The sequence below is a fragment of the Mytilus trossulus genome, chromosome 14 (assembly GCF_036588685.1).
Source record: "Mytilus trossulus isolate FHL-02 chromosome 14, PNRI_Mtr1.1.1.hap1, whole genome shotgun sequence".
NCBI classification, from domain to species: domain Eukaryota; kingdom Metazoa; phylum Mollusca; class Bivalvia; order Mytilida; family Mytilidae; genus Mytilus; species Mytilus trossulus.
In genome coordinates, this window is record NC_086386.1 from 8,360,976 (window position 1) to 8,378,828 (window position 17,853).

The 17,853-nt window shown below is 31.4% G+C and overlaps 1 protein-coding gene across 1 annotated transcript; it reads left to right on the top strand.

The window, feature by feature from the left end:
* Positions 1-877: 877 nt before the first annotated feature.
* Positions 878-13,061, top strand: LOC134697451 (uncharacterized). Its single transcript, XM_063559728.1, has 5 exons — positions 878-936; positions 2,203-2,833; positions 5,333-5,497; positions 11,154-11,220; positions 12,247-13,061. The coding sequence occupies exons 2-5, from the start codon at positions 2,204-2,206 to the stop codon at positions 13,059-13,061; spliced, it is 1,677 nt and encodes a 558-aa protein (XP_063415798.1). The 5' UTR covers positions 878-936; position 2,203.
* The last annotated feature ends 4,792 nt before the right edge of the window (positions 13,062-17,853 follow it).

Here is a 17,853-nt window from a genome sequence, read left to right on the forward strand (position 1 = left end):
CTACAACACATGGTAACTTTCTTGCTCGAACCAGTTCAAGGTTGCAAATTCACATCTTTTGGGGTTTTTTTTAGGGGGGGGGGGGTACCTTTAGATGTTTTACTGAACACTTTATTTCACCTAGGCGTGTTGTTAAAATCTGATTTGATATGTGCAGGAAAAGGTTTTCTAAAATGTAGATATTGTGGTAAAAACAGATGTTTTGATATATATTGTGTTTCACATTTTCATGTAGTGTGCCTAACATTTAAAAAAAATTGGGTTATCATTTTGATATATTTTGCTTAACATTTTACAATTAATATTACTTTATAATGATGTTTTTATGTGATTTTATAGAATATGTTATTTCAATTTTATTCATTTTCTTTATAAATAAAGCTATTTTTTCATTTCAGTTATTATGTAGAATCCCTGACGTTTTTTCTAGTGATTATATAAAGCAAAATTATATCCGGGTACATAATCCCTGAAAATTTTAGTGATTATATATAATCCCTAAACTAGCCAGTGATTCTACATAATCCCTGAAAATTTCAGGGATTCTACATAATCACTGATTATACAAATTCACTGTAACATATATAGCATAACGATTTATCTCAATTTGACACACATTCCAATTATAAATTGTTTCCGTTTAAAATATTTTTTTTAGTAATTTATCAAATACAAACTATCAAAGCAGATATATACTGTGAGTTTACTTTAATATGTGAATATATGATAACCCATAATTAGGTACAATCTCTAGATCTTACTTGTATATTCTGTACTGGTTTGTACTTTTATGAAGTGCTATATCATTAAGAGTTGTCTTTCTTAACATATATTATATTTGTTAGGTATGTAATGTTACTTTTTATAGAAAAGGGGATTTCCATTTAATTGCATTGTTTAGAATTTACTGCTCAACCAAATAACTGGATAAATCAGGTAAACGAAACGTGATTTCAATATATAAAATTTATCTTTCAAGACTTTATGTCTTCATGTAGTTAACTATCTACAAAACATTCCTTACAATTTTCAATTGAAGATTTACTTTCACTTTTCATACAAATAAGGTAAACACATTTTTCATCAAATTAACTGTAAAGTAATGGTGAAGACTTTATCTTCAAATGTGTCGATGATGAGCAGTATTAATCTTATAAGTTTATAATGTTTTGTAAGCCTGTATTTGTTCTTATAAATGTTTCTTTTGATTATACACACACATTTATCTTCCAAAATGGTGGTTCATAAATATAATATATAATAATTTGTCATATAGAGTATTAATTTTGAACAAAAACTTTTATCCCTTATTATGTAATCATATATTTACTGAGAAGACTTTACATAATATTAAGTATCATAAATAGGTCTGTATTGGATATACAATGCCATGGTCTTACAATGATCGATGTTCAATGAGAGACCAGTAAAAATAACAGCAAGAAATACTAAGACCACAAAAAAAAAACAATGTCAAAAGGAATAAATTTATACAAAATACTGAAATTTTAGCAACCAAAATTGAGTATTAGAAATGAAGTCAAAATAACTTTTCAAAACACTTAGGTCATAGGACCATACCAGGTAGGTCACTGCCTGTTAAATATATTAATCTAGTATTTCCACCAATATATATTCCAGAAATTATAATACTTGTTATATCATAGTTAGAATTGATAAGGATAAGACAAACTTGATTTGTTCTAGCTGTATTAAAACTTAAGAACCATGTTTATAAGATATCAAAGGTCAATACAGTTTTTAATGAACTGTCTTGTTTTATCCCCCTTTGCCTTTGGTACATTAGTGATAATTCTGCCTTTTGAGTGACTGGTATTTCAACCAGATGGTATCAATGGTTTATTGACCATACAAAACATTACCATGAAATATACATCAATTGTATTGGCAAAAGTTCTTAAAAAAAAAGGCCAACATCAATGAAAATGTTCAAGTAGTTTCTTTTTTGTATCCATCAACTTTTTAAACTTCATATGATGATCCTTTGCCTTGTCCTAGATTAATTTTGTGTCTGATAAGGATTGGGACAAATTTATTTCAACTCTGGTTTGAAAATGCAACTGATTGAGAAAGATTGGTCTATATAAAAAAAAAAAATTATAAAAATCTTAAAAGGTTCTGTTGAAAAAACATGAAATAACTTATAACACGTATACTGATGACAAGTTTACACATTTCCAGGATGGACAGAGAGGACCGTAGACGTTACTTTGTGGTGGGATCTGTCATCATAGAAGTTGTCACACCAATACTACAACAACGTATAAAGGATGACCAAACATTCCGTGCCTTTGGCACTTTACAGAATTACCTCAATAACCCACAGATCAAACATATCCTATTCCATCTAAGACATAACAATGTTTGGTGTTGTAACGATAAAAATAACTGTGTACATATTGGATCCCTTCCACTGAACTACAGACAGTGGGGCGTCCTGTACAGTAAGACAACAGGTCTATGTCGCCACAACTGTCATTGTAAATACACAGCTAATCCTGTTCAGCTTAATGACCCTGACATCAGCTTGTCCTGCATAATCTTACTTAACTGTTGTAACCTGACATCAAATGAATATAACACTATTCAGAACTTACGACAGATGAAAAATAATTTTCTGAGTCACAACACTGAAGGTGCAATAACAGCTGATGACTACAAATCAGTGTGGCCAGACCTGACAGCTTATGTTTTACAGCTTGATCAAAACAAGGAAGACCACTTAATAAGGATAGAGAACAGACCTCTAGATGAAGCACTCTGTCATAAATATAATGCTATACTACTAGATATTCACCAAAAACTTGACGAGGTAAGTTTTGAAAACATTTCCTCAATAAAAGTAAAAGGTATCATATTTTTTTGTCATCATCTTCTATTATTCTAATATGACGTGCTTCTTTAGCTTTGGGTACAAAGCCATGTTCTAATTTGAATAGAACATGGGCTGCACGTGATTGACGTCACAATTGAAACGACAACGTCAGATGAATTTTGAACAACGACAGACATCAAAATGAACATTTGTGTTGGTGTTGCTCGCTAGGAAATAAAATAAAAACATTCTAAAAGTAAGTTTAATTGTTTCTGTTCTTTTTTATTAATAAACTGTTGATTTTTCTATAGGGTTTTTGTTCATCAAATCAAAATGGCGACATTTCGAGCGTCTACTATAGGTCCGCTTCGAAGTACAAAAGTTCAAAACATTCCTATTAGAATCGAAATAATTCTATCATGCCATGCTCTATGCTCATTTTAACATGGGTAGGCATTATATTTGTAAACATTTAATACCTCGCTAACGCTCGGTATTAAGATATTAACAAATATAATGCCTACCCATGTTAAAATGAGCATAGAGCATGGCATGAAAGAATTATTTCTTAATTAGATGCTCTTATCTAAAAATGTGTCTTTTCATATAAATGATGATGCACTACTGACTACAGAGCCCTCAGGCGAATTTATAATTCAGGATATGAAAAACTCTACAAATCACTATATGGTAGAAAAGTATAGATTTCAATCAAATGAAAACCACATGAACCAGATGTCACACAACATTCCCATGACAATGTTCTGTGTATTGTGGAGAATGTTATATTGTATATCAAATTATTTTCACTTCGCCTTTAAAACCCTTAAACCTGCTGCATTTATCATGTTTATATGCATCTGATAGCTGGCACCTTTTTTCAGTCCTTCTCATTTGTTGATGTGGTTCATAAGTGTTTCTCAATTCTCCTTTTTTTTTTTAGGTCAACAGGGCCAGAAGGGTCCCATGTGAGCTAATATGCCATCACTTGGCGTCCATCGTCTTCTGTCGTCATCGTAAACTATTTCAAAAATCTTCTCCTCTGAAACTACTGGGCCAAATACATTCAAACTTTAACTAAATGTTCCTTAGGGTTTCTAGTTTATAAATTGTATCCAAAGTTTTGATCCATTGACAAACATTGCTGCCATGGCTAAAAATAGAACATAGGGGTAAAATGCAGCTTTAAATCACAAAAACTAAAGCTATTAGAGCAAATCTGACATGGGTTAAAGTTGTTCAATTTTTAAGGAAATTTTGCAGTTTTTTGTTATTATCTTGAATAATATTATAGATATATATAAACTGTAAACAACAATAATCATGATAATGTCCAGCAAAGTAAGATCTACAAAAGAGTTAATATGACCAAAATTGTCAATTGACCCTTGAAGGAGTTATTGCCCTTTTAAGACAATTTTACACAATTTGTTCATCAAGTTTGCAAATCTTCTCCTCTGAAATACAGGTGATTGATTCAAGCTCATGTGAGCCTCTTCTTTATATAGATAAGACTGTTCCAAGGTTTTCCTACTTGAATTGTTTTACCCTTATCAATATGGGGTCCTTTATAGCTGGTTGTTTCGTATGAACTAAGGCTTTGTGTTGAAGGACATACTTTGTTCTATGATTGTTTACTTTTTATACATTGAGACTTGGATGGATAGTTGTCTCATTGGCATTTATACTACATTTTTTGTAGCCTAGTGGTTGTCCTTAGTTTATGTCTTTCATATCTGGTTTTCAAAAATTGTACTGTTATACATATAAATTTAGCCATTAAATTTTCTGTCAATTAAATGGTATCCTATTGTTTGTAATGACATTTTATATGGGTTTTCATATTGATGGATGTTTTATGGTTGTATAGTATTGATTCCATGGATAGTTACCTAATTGCAACCGAAACTAGAGGGTTAGTAAAATCTAAAGGGGATGAGGCCGATGATCAGGTTCCCTATGGATTTTACTAAATCTCTATGAATTTGTAGGGCTTCAGTTGTGTGAACTGTATAAAGAATTTATAGCATGCAACAACATAAATAGATGACGTCACCATTAATTGTAGATGTGACCCCCCCCTATGAAATCTACTGATCCAAAGGGGGTCATGACCACATGACAGTTTTTAACTAATCAAAATGTGATAATTAACCTGCAGCGCAATGAAAAGTTTTCATTGTAAGACTGTAATTTATATGGACATATGTAACATGCAAGATTCTTCAAGAACATAGATATAGGACGATGTGGTGTGAATGCCAATGAGACAACTCTCCATCCAAGTAACAATTAAAAAAAAAGTAAACCATTATAGGTCAATGTACAGCCTTCAACATGGAGCCTTGGCTTACACCGAACAACAGGCTATATGTATGTATGAGTGACACCTAGCATACCCAGTGACAGCAAAAGGATAATTTCCTTTTGCCAATTAAATTCATTAATCATTCATCAATTTCATCTGATAAAAATGTCACATTTAACTAATTTTAGATTGGTGCATCAATTCAAAGAGTTGATGAAACCATTCAAAGAATTGACACCACCACCAATGCAATAGGAAGAACAGTTCAGAGAAATGAAACTGCTGTAAATAGAATAGACCAGACTGTCACAGGAACTAATACAGCAGTAATGGGATTACAAGCTACCGTGGAGGTAAATTGTTAAAGAAAAAAATTTTGAAATTACTTTTTTCCTTCTTTCTTTTTGTTATATTTGTTGTCTGATTACCTGCTTCATGACTAACTTTTGTTTTTATATTCTATACTATGCAAATCAATCATCCTTCATAAAAAAACTCATTGGTGTAAAAAAATATATCAAATATAAGAGAACTACCACACAATAGAAATACACACAGATACAAACTAAAATATAACAATGGCCATTTTCATGACTTGGTACAGGGCATTTTAAGAAACTAGAGGCTCTAAAGAGCCTGTGTCTCTTACCTTTGTCTATGGGCATATTATACAAAGGACACAGATTGAGTCATCACAAAAGTGTGTGATGTTTGTAGAGCTTACTTTACTGAACATTCTTGCTACGTACAATTTTTCTCTATCTATAATAAACTTGGCCCTTTAGATGCAGAGGAATACATTTTGTGAAAATTTCAAAAAAATTACCAAATTAATGAAAATTGTTAAAAATTGACTATAAAGGGCAATCACTCCTTTAGGGGTCAACTGACCATTTTGGGAATTTGACTTATTTGTAGATCTTACTTTGCTGAACATTATTGCTGTTAACAGTGTATCTGTATGTATTATATATTCAAGATAATAACCAAAAACAGCAAAATTTCCTTAAAATTACCAATTCAGAGGCAGCAACCCAACATCCCGTTGTCCGATTCAGCTGATAATTTCAGGGAAGATAGATCTTGACCTGATATACAAGTTTACTTCACATCAGATTTGCTCTAAATGTTTTAAGTCAAAATCTATATTTTACCCCTATGTTCTATTTTAAGCCATGACAGCCATCTTGGTTAGTTGGCTGGGTCACTGGACATATCTTTTTAACTAGATACGGTACCCCAATGCTGATTGTGGCCAAGTTTGGTAAAATTTGGCCTAGTAGGTTCAGAAGAGAAGATTTTTGTAAAAGTTAATGACGACGGACGCCAATTGATGGGACAAGATCATTGGCCCTTTGGGCCATCTCTATCTATAATGAACTTGGCCAGTGGAAAATATTTTGTTAAAATTTACAAAAATTCACAAAAATAAATGATTTTTTTAAAAATTTAATATAAAGGGCAATAACTACTTAAGTGGTCAATTGACCATTCTGATCATTTTAACTTATTTGTAGGTCTTACTTTGCGGTACATTATTGCTGTTTACAGTTAATTACTATCTAGATCTGTAATAAAATTCATGATAATAACCAATAGCTGGAAATTTTTCTGATTATAACTAATTCCTGGGCAGCAACCCAACAAGGGGTTGCCTGATTAGTCAAATAATTTCAGGGAAAATAGACTTTGACCCAACAAACAAATTTATCCTCTTCAGATTTGCTTTAAATCTTTCCTTTCTGTGATACTAGCCATAAACTGCATTTTACCCTATGTACTTATTTTAACCATGTCCACCATCTTCATTCAAGGGCGGGATCATCAGACATATTTTAAAAACTACATACCCTAATGATAATTGTGGACAAGTTTGGTTAAATTTACATTAGTAGTTTCGGAGGAAAAGTTCTTGTAAAAGATAAAAAAAACAAACACTCAAAGTTGTTAAAAATTGACTATAAAGGGCAATTACTCCTAAAGTGGTCAATTCAGAGCTCCAGATAAGCTGCATATTTGCGTGATCACCCAATACAATTATCAAACAACCCAATGCAACTGCCCATTGCAGGGTTTAATAACCCAATTAATTCAAAGGAAACCCAAGTACATGCCAAAACCATGAGTTTTCAACCCTTTTATTGGCTACTGTTTGCGTTATTTACCCAAATCTTTTAACAGTCGTCGCGTAAATCTATTTTTGTAATATTTATAATTGGAAATTTCCTTTCATTCTACAAATAGATCCCTGCATCAAGTAGCTGAATAGGTCCCTGTTAAGAGTTTTCCATTTCTCAATAGGTACACCTTTTTTGGAAAACATATAGATCTTCTCGGCGTTTATCCAATTAGTGTGTGTCATGTATTCATTTTTTTTTTTCGTATTGCTTGGGATTTATCATAACATACATTGAATTAAAACGAAAGTGAATGTCCAGTAAAAATATTGAATGAAGCATGTTTTCTGCGCTTCTTTTTAAAAGGCTTAATCTGAGGGAAAGTTATGATGATAACAAGACACAGCTAGTGTTTTTATGAAGCGTCCATCAAACGCATTGGCGTGTGTGTGTACCTTAACGAGAACATTGCTAATAAATACGGGTTTTCGTCAAAAACGAAATCAGTTGGAAAAAGTGAAAGGCCAAATCAATTATGACATGATAAAGCATCAGAAACCAAAAGTTCAACTTCTAATAAAAGATAACTAAACCAAGATTTATGTAAATTGAAACAAGCAAAATCATTCAAGTATAACTAGAGTTTATATACAATTTTTTTTCTCATTTTACGGTTAATTAATGAATACACACACATGCACTGGTCTCAGAATTTATTATATAAAGGTATAAGACGAGTGCCTGGGAATACACATATCCGTTTTTGTGAGAAAATACAAAGCTGGCAGAAGGTTTGAAATGGCACACAAATTATACCTACAATTGGTCCTCAGTGAATAAACCAAATAAAACAGCTAGCAAATAACCATAACCCTTAACCCAAAAAAACAGCAACAAAGAAAGAAACATATTTAAGATGGAAAAAAATCTGGGGTTGATATTGCCTAAATATTCAATATTGTGTTGATGAAAAACCCAATACATTCGGGGGCTTGGTGTTGAAAAAAACAATTTGATATTAACATGAGGGGTGAATTGGAATTGATAATGCGATTAAATCAAAGCGCCGTAAGCGCTGTAGGCAGTTAATCAAAAACCAAAGCATAATTATAACCAGATACTCCGCAGGGCGCAGCTTTATACGACCACAGAGGTTGAACCCTGAAGGGTTGTGATTAAATAGTTGACACAGCATAGGTTTCTGACACAGAATGAATGTAGTCTAACGAACTTCAAATTTTTGTTTTGCCTTTGAGCAATTCACTATACTGTTGAATATTAATCCTCTGAAAACAAGAATGTGTTTCAGAACACGAATGCCTCACTCACACTTTCATTTTCTATGTTCAGTGGACCGTGACATTGGGATAAAAACTCTGATTTGTAATTAAAATTAGAAAGATCATATCATAGGGAACATGTGTACTAAGTTTGAAGTTGATTGGACTTCAACTTCATCAAAAACTACCTTGACCAAAAACTTTAACCTGAAGCGGGACAGAGGGATGAACAGACAGACGGACGGACTCACGGACTCACAGACCTGAAAACATAATGCCCCTCTACTATCGTAAGTGGGGCATAAAAATGTTTGAAGAAATTTATGAAATCTGAAATGAGAAAATTTGAACACCCTTCCCCCCCCCCCCCCATTTTTTTTTTCACATTCTCCTTTTCCTTATTCCAAAACCGATCTCAATTCAAATTTCTAATGGAGTCTAATGGTAACAATAACTACTCATTTAAATACATCATAAAATATTAAAATGTAAAAAAGTGCTTGTTATCACTGAATGGTAAAGATTGTTTAAATTTAACAGTTGGTAGTAAAAGTGAATATACATTGTATGTTGTATAAAACAATGATTTAAGTTGATTCAACTACTATTCTGGACAAAGAAAGATAACTCCAATTTAAAATTTTGTGCTATTGCGCAATATTGTACAATTAGATATTTCTTGCTATTGCGCAATACTGTGCATTTGAAAATATTTTCTAGTGCACAATACTGTGCAATTGAAGATTTTTTGCTACTGCACAATACTGTGAAATTGAAAATTTCTTGCTATTGCTGAATACTGTGCAATTGAAAATTTCTTGCTATTGCACAATACTCAATATAATAATTTTGGATCCTGATTTGATCAAGGAAGCCCAAAAATATATTTTTTGTTAAAATCAGACTTAGTTTAATTATGGCCCCTTTGGACTTTAATGTAGACCAATTTGAAAACGGGACCAAAAATTAAAAATCTACATACACAGTTAGATTCAGCATATAAAAGAACCCCAATTTTCCATTTTTTATGAAATCAAACAAAAGTTTAATTTTGGACCCTTTGGGACCCTTATTCCTAAACTGTTTGGACCAAAACTCTAAAATCAATACCAACCTTTCTTTTATGGTCATAAAACTTGTGTTAAAATTTCATAGATTTCTATTTACTTATACTAAAGTTATGGTGCGAAAACCAAGAAAAATGCTTATTTGGGCCCCTTTTTGGCCCCTTGTTCCTAAACTGTTGGGACCGCAACTCCCAAAATCAAAACCAACCTTCCTTTTGTGGTCATAAACCTTGTGGTTAATTTTCATTGATTTCTATTCACTTAAACTAAAGTTATTGTGCCAAAACCAAAAATAATGCTTATTTGGGCCCTTTTTTGGCCCCTTATTCCTAAACTGTTGAAACCAAAACTCCAAAAAGCGATCCCAACCTTCCTTTTGTGGTCATAAACCTTGTGTCAAAATTTCATAGATTTCTGTGCACTTTAACTAAAGTTATTGTGCCAAAACCAAGAAAATGCTTATTTGGGCCCTTTTTGGAACCTAATTCCTAAAATGATGGGATCAAAACTCCTTAAATCAATCCCAACCTTCCTTTTGTGGTCATTAACCTTGTGTTAAAATTTCATAGATTTCTATTCACTTTTACTATAGATAGAGTGCGAAAACTAAAAGTATTCCAATGACGACGATGCAGACGACGATGCAGACGACGACGCCAACGTGATAGCAATACATGACTAAATTTTTTTCAAATTTTGCGGTCGTATAAAAATGGTGGGTAAAAACCCCAATTTGTGAATTCTTATCTGGAGCTCTGTCAATTGACCTTTTTGGTCATGTTGACTTTATTTGTAGATCTTACTTTAATGTACATTATTGTTTGTACAGTTTATCTCTATCATAATTATAATATTCAAGATAATAACCAAAAACAGCAAAATTTCCTTAAAATTACCAATTCAGGGGCAGCAACCCAACAACGGGTTCTGCGATTCATCTGAATATTTCTGGGCAGTTAGATCCCGACCTGATAAACAATTTTACCCCTTTTACCTCACTTGTTTTACATGCTTTGGTTTCAGAGATATAAGCCAAAATGTAGGAAAGTAAAACATAACGCGCTTCTACTATCGTAGGTGGGGCATAAAAACTGAAATCAGGTCATGTGCACACCCATTAAGACATGATCCATGCACATTTTAAATAATCAAAATTGTATGTAATTTATAGGTTTTTACCTTGCCTTTCACAAAAATCCTGTTTCAGTGTATGCTCTCTTGCTTTGTGATTGAAAATAAATTTTCAATTTTCACTGCCAAAAAACAGGATGTTTACACTTACAGTGTTGTCTCCCCTTAAAACATATTATCTACATGATCTTATATAGTTTTAAAAAATAATTTCAATCATTCAACCTGTTTTAATGGAAAGCAAATTAACTAATTTTTCAATGAAATCCAAAAAACATGATACTTTTTCACTAATTAAGTAAATAAACAGAGGATTCCCCCCATGTTTTTTTAGTCGGGGAATTACTCCTAGTTTTTTTTTATATATGAAACTGTTTATAGCACACTCATTTATTTCCTTTTTACTATCCACAGGAATTGTTATACTATGCAAAAAGAGGAATAACATGTCAATGTGCTATAGACAAGTGTCAATCACAAGGTATTTATTCTAATTTCTATGTTTTATGGACAATTATCTCCAATGTATATGCAATATTGATATGATGGTCACCTGAATGGAGAGGTCCTAAATTTCTATTTTTTCAATTCTCAAAGATAACACTTATTTGTTAAAATTCTTGAGAAAATTATCATACGATTATTTTTTTGTCATAATTTTTTTGGCAGTTAATTTTTTATACTTTTGAACCACAAATATCTTTTTTTTTATTCTTTTGTGCTCAATTACCCTTTTCCATTATTTTTGGGGCCTATATTTTCTATTCTGTCCACCCAATTCTAGATCCTTAGATATGGATAGAATTTAATCAAATAGCAATCCAACAACGGCAATAAATGAAATACTCCTTAAAAGTGTCTTACTGTGAAAGTATAGTGACATATGTATATACATTTTCCTGTATATTTATTCAAATAGTCTGGTTGCTAAAGTATATAAGTGGATTATGAAATTAACATGTTATCTGTTTATCACCTATTGAACTAGAGAGCTGTTTAAATAATAACCATTTGAATCAAGGAATACAGTTACATTTGGGACATTTTTGGTTTAGTCATAATTTGATTGATTAGCACATAAATTGAACATATCAAAAATAAAACACACTATAATAAGAAATTTACTAAAGAAAGAAATAAAAAAAAAAAATATGTATAGTGATGTTTATAAAGTACAAGTAATTGATATGATTAAGCTACAAAATCGACACTCGTTTAATTTATTTCCATTCGAAAAAGAATATCACTAATTTTATAATTAAAAAGGGTCAAAGATAAATTTTTCTTTCTACTTTACCATTATCAAAATTTAATTAATCTAAAAAATATATAAATGGTAGGAAAAAATTATACAATCATTTTTTTTTTATGTAAGGCTACTCTTATGTTCATAGTACACAACTGAATTATCACCTACTATTGGTGTTTTTAGTCGAGTTATTTATTCATATTAAAAAAAAATGTTTCTTTTATTTACACAAAATGTAGTATCATACCTATATTGCAGTAAAACAAGTCAAAGAGAGCATAAAACCCTACAAACTAGGTCAGTCTATCTTCACACTACATCATCAGACAGACCTGACATCAGTATTTGGTGGTGACTGGAGTAGTGATATAACAGATATAGTGATGATGGATGATGGTAGACTGGTGATGTGTTTACCTTGGCAGAGTAGACTACTGATCTGTAATACAGATGGATCACAGGCATACAGTATACCTGTACAGGGTTACCCATGGTGTGTTACAGCAGTCAACAACTCTACAGTAGCTGTTATACTGTATGATAGTCAGTGTATAGAGATGTATGACATAAACAATAAACTCAAACTTAAATCAATATCACCATCTGGAATAAGTTGTTATAGGAGTCGCATTACAAGTATAAACAACAAGTTAGTTGTAGGTGGTGACAACAGACTACAGATCATAGATCATCAGACAGGAGAGGTGGTACAGATAATACAGACCGACTGTAGTCCGGACAAGTTACATGGTTCTGGTGACAGAATATTCTACAGTGAAAACTACTACAACAACAACAACAACAAGCTTTACTGGTACAGTTATACTGATGACAGACATCACACCCTAACATTACCATCATATCCCAGAAGTATGATTACACTACAAGATGGCAGTCTGTATGTGGGGTGTGAGGATGGATCTGTACAACATGTGTCATCTGATGGGAAACAGTATAAACCAGTGAAGACATTTCAATCCACTCCAGGTTGGCATTATATGATTCATTATAATCTCATACAAAGAAAACTGGTGGTCTTAGATGATAAACTTAAAATCGTCAATGAACTATAATCAAATATATTAATAATTTTATTCTGATTTTGAAGTATTTGTTAAACTCAATGATTTTTATTACTATATTGATGTCAATTAAGTTAGATATGATATTTTTGAGTACATTGAAAAGGAATGTGAGGTGTCTACAATGCCATGGTTATATTGATGACATCACATCTTAACATTATCACTAACACCTGTCAAGTTAATCACATTACAAGATGTCAGTTTTTGTATGTAAGTGAACAGTCTGTTCTGAGGGAAAGCAATCAAATCAACTAGAACTATTGTCCATTGGACTTCAATATATTTGCTGAAAAAAATCTTTAAAATTTTATTAATATTTATTCCCGATGTATGTTGATATATGATATATCCTTTATTTATCATAGGTTAAGTAATGTCTATTTATTATTTTTCATTGAAATCCTTCACAAAAATGTTCTTCTTTCCTACTGTAACTTACAGAGATTTTGTTTGTATTAAATATTTTTCTCAAGCTTTGTGAGATATGACTAGGGACTTTTCATTTGAAATTTTGTCAGAGTTTGGAATTTTTATGATTTTATGTATTACTTTTTACAGAAAACATAAATTTATTCCAAAATATATTTTATTTTAACTTTTATTAAAAAGCATTCTATATACATGTGATGTATGTCAGTCCCAAGTAAGCAGCATATAATTATATGCATGTAATTCAGTGGTTGTCTTTTGTTGTTCTATATTATTTTCATCTTTTTTTAAATTTTTAAATTAGATTTTGTACATAAATCAGTGCATCATATGTTTTCTCCTTTGAACTATTTTTTTTTTAAATGTTTTATAGCATGTTATACCTTAATATAGGGTATTGGTTTTGCAAATTGTTCAAAGTTGTACAGTGACCTTCTTGATTCTTATATATAGATCTACGTATAATGCATAACAACTGTGCAAAACTCATCCCAGTTCTACCTTTTTTTTCTTCCCAGTTTTTGTTTTTGTTTGCAAGACAGACAGACAGACAGACATATGGACAGAAGGATTAAAAACTGACAGTATAAAAAAGAAGATGTGGTATGATTGCCAATGAGACAACTGTCCACAAGAGACCAAAATGACACAGACATTAACAACTATAGGTCACCGTACGGCCTTCAACAATGAGCAAAGCCCATAACGCATAGTCAGCTATAAAAGGCCCAGATAAGACAATGTAAAACAATTCAAACAAGAAAACCAACGGCCTTATTATTTATTTTAAATGAACAAAAAACAAATATGTAATACATACACAAACGACATCCACTGAATAACAGGCTCCTGATTGATTAATTGATTATTGGTGGCTTAACATTCAGAATTTAATACTTCATGCATTTACAGGATGAGAACAAATTAACGCTCTTTTTACACAAAGCATCAATTTTAAACTTAAAGACCAGGCTGCATACTTGTACACCCTGTACAACCAGACGGATGCCCCTCTCTCCTGCATGGGATACACCAAACAGCCCATATATATATATTCCTTTATCACCTTTGGGGGTAGACAGACATAGAAATTAAAAATAAGAACTATTGTATTTGTCATATGGGGCTCTATTATGATGCAGAAAACAAAACACTGACATTACCTTGCTGCTAAACTGGAAACCCATCTTTTCAATATTCCTAATAAATTTCCCTGTTTTCTGTATTCTACTGGTTACCTCTGCTATCATTAAAACTCCGCTGTAAATAAATAACATACCATAAACACCACCATTACCTCATATATAATCAGAATATGTAATGTTACAATTATATACTTGATTTATGAATTTGTATTTACAATGCAGTGTGTATATTTTTCATGTGTGTATATTAATAAAAAAAAAAATATGTATATTTCTTGTGTGTAAATTAATAAAAGAACATATGTATATTTCTTGTGTGTAAATTAATAAAAAAAACATATGTATATTTCTTGTGTGTAAATTAATAAAAAAAAACATATGTATATTTCTTGTGCGTAAATTAATAAATAAAACATATGTATATTTCTTCAAATCATATTGGGAGGAATATTTATATCAGTTTAAAAAAAAAAATCATATCACTGCTCTTTCAATGTAAACTTTAAGGAAATTAGGACATGATTAATACATGTAGTATCATGCATTGTCATCATTGTCGCCATTGTCACCATTGTCATCATTGTCACCATTGTCATCATTGTCACCATTGTCATCATTGTCACCATTGTCACCATTGTCATCATTGTCATTATTGTTATTATTGTCATCATTGTCTTCAATTTAAATCTATGCTGTGTCGAAGATAAGATTCATTAAATCATCAAAAGCTCAGTCATGGTCTAAAAGCTGTAACACAACTGTCATGTTTAAATAGATTCTGATAAAACAGATGCTCAAGGATAAGTAGTTTTGTAAAGTTCTGTTTTGTCACATTTTCACAAATATTTTTGTTAGAGTTGGTTGAATTCTAAATTTTAAAATAAATCATAACGAGAATATGGCCAATAGTACATACATGTAATATCCTATTCACAAATCACATATACAGGGTACATGTTCTGTAAAACAGAAAATCTGGGTCAAAAGACTAACCTGGCTTATATTATTAAAACTAGAGGCTCTAAAGAGCCTGTGTCGCTCACCTTGGTCTATGTGAATATTCAACAAAGAACACAAATGGATTCATGACAAAATTGTGTTTTGGTGATGGTGATGTGTGTTTAGATCTTACTTTAACGAACATTAAACATTAACATTAACTGCTTACAATTATCTTTTGGCCCAGTAGTTTCAGTGGAAAATGTAGTAAAAATTTACAAATTTTATGAAGATTGTTAAAAATTGACTATAAACGGTGAAACATTGATAAAGGGCAATATCTCCTTAGGGGGTCAATTGACCATTTTGGTCATGCTGGCATACATTTAGATCTTACTTTGCTGTAAATTATTGCTGTTTACAATTTATCTCTTTCTATAATAATATTCAAGATACTAACAAAAAATGGCAGAAATTTCCTTAAAATTACCAATTCAGGGGCAGCAACCTAACCAGAGATGGGTTGGATTACTTTCAATGTAATTGATTAAATTACAATTACTTTGTCATTTGTACGATTAAATTAAATTAATGATTACATCATTTCTGAAAGTATCTGATTAAATTAATGATTACATTGGCAAAGTAATCATGATTACATCTGATTACAATGAATTTAAAAACAAAACATTTTGAATGATGTGAATGAATAAACGTTCAATATAACTATAGCATTTTTGAGAAAGTATTTTATTTGGTTCAATTATAAAATGATAACTTCAAATTAAACTTCATCTATTTAGATAAACACCAAATTTCACTACATATATACATTACACTTTATCACCAATGATCTCTGAATTATTTTGAATTAAATTTAATAAAGATATATCATAATCAAGAGTTTTTTTGTTTGTCTTCTGAGCTCTTTCATAATTTATATGTATTCCAAGGTGCAGTTTATGGAAGTTTAAATATGGATGAAATAAGGTTACCAGTTAAAACTATGTTAAATTTAAATAGAAATGTTTAATCAAATTGTACACAAAATGTAAGTACTAAAAATCATTGCATTTTACATGTCCAGTCCAAATACATTTTTATAAATTTTAAACAACATATTTGTCCAATTTTTAATTTGTGCTAATTAGATAAATTTTCATGTCTGCTTTATCTTTTATCATATGTATTTCCCTACAGCTATAGAGGTAATAGAGTTATAGCCCTTGCATATGGTTGTAATGTTTTGAGCTCCGATTGTTTTAGTTTATATAGCTCTTAAAACTGCATTTTAATATTTGAAAAGTTGTTGATATTGTGACAGGAGGATTATCTTCGTCGTATGTGAGTTTTGAATATTTTTGACTTTTGACAAAAATCTTTTCTTTATCACATATTATAAACATTGCATACACCACAGATGAACATAACTCACTAGGCATTTAAGTGTTTACTATCGTAAAGGATTTATACGGAGTAATTTGGTATTGGACTTTGGACTCTGTTGCCCGTAGCGTTCCCTTAGACGATCAGAAGATTAAATAAAACACTTATTACAACACAATGAAATCGGTAGACCTAGATACAAGTGAGGTGATATCTATAGCACATGACGTTATTTATAATGATAATGATGAGTCTATTTCCGTTGAATATTGTTGCACTGAGAATAGTAATAAACGCAAACATTCTAGTGGCACAGCTTCCCCCAGAATAGCATCTGAAGTTGTAAAAGTACCTGTAAGTAAAAAGGCACGGAGACAGACTTCCGAATCGGCAAAACATCCAGAAAAAAAAAGTGCACCAACAAAAAACAAATCCCCAAACATTGATGTCGAAGCAGACATACATATTGATACAGAACTCACTCCGGACACCGTTGTCATGACAAAATGATAAGTAAATTATCAGCAGATATGCGGACAATGTTTAGTGACGTTAACGATCGAATAAGTACTTTAGAGGAGAAATTAGAACAAAAGTTGACCCAGAAATTCAATCAGATTTTAGATAAACGGGTAAATAGTGAGTCATCAAAAATACGTAAGGATGTAAATAAGATTGTAGATGCACTGAGGTCAGATATTGATCAAGATCTTAAAGTAGTTGAAGATAAGTTAGATGGAGTCTCTAAAACAGTAGGTGAAATAGGTAGTAGAGCAACAAACCAAGCACAAGATATTTCAAAAAACGTGATAATTCGAAATCTTCCAGAGGGTCGGAATGAGAACCTAAAATTAAAAGTTGCGGCCTTATTCACTGAGGGT

What these genes read in the sequence shown, in the direction of transcription:
- LOC134697451 (XM_063559728.1), top strand. Translation starts at nt 2,204, where the DNA reads ATGGACAGAGAGGACCGTAGACGTTACTTTGTGGTGGGATCTGTCATC. An exon ending in GATTACAAGCTACCGTGGAG is followed by an intron (nt 5,498 to 11,153) that starts GTAAATTGTTAA and finishes TACTATCCACAG; the next exon opens with GAATTGTTATACTATGCAAA. An exon ending in AGACAAGTGTCAATCACAAG is followed by an intron (nt 11,221 to 12,246) that starts GTATTTATTCTA and finishes CCTATATTGCAG; the next exon opens with TAAAACAAGTCAAAGAGAGC.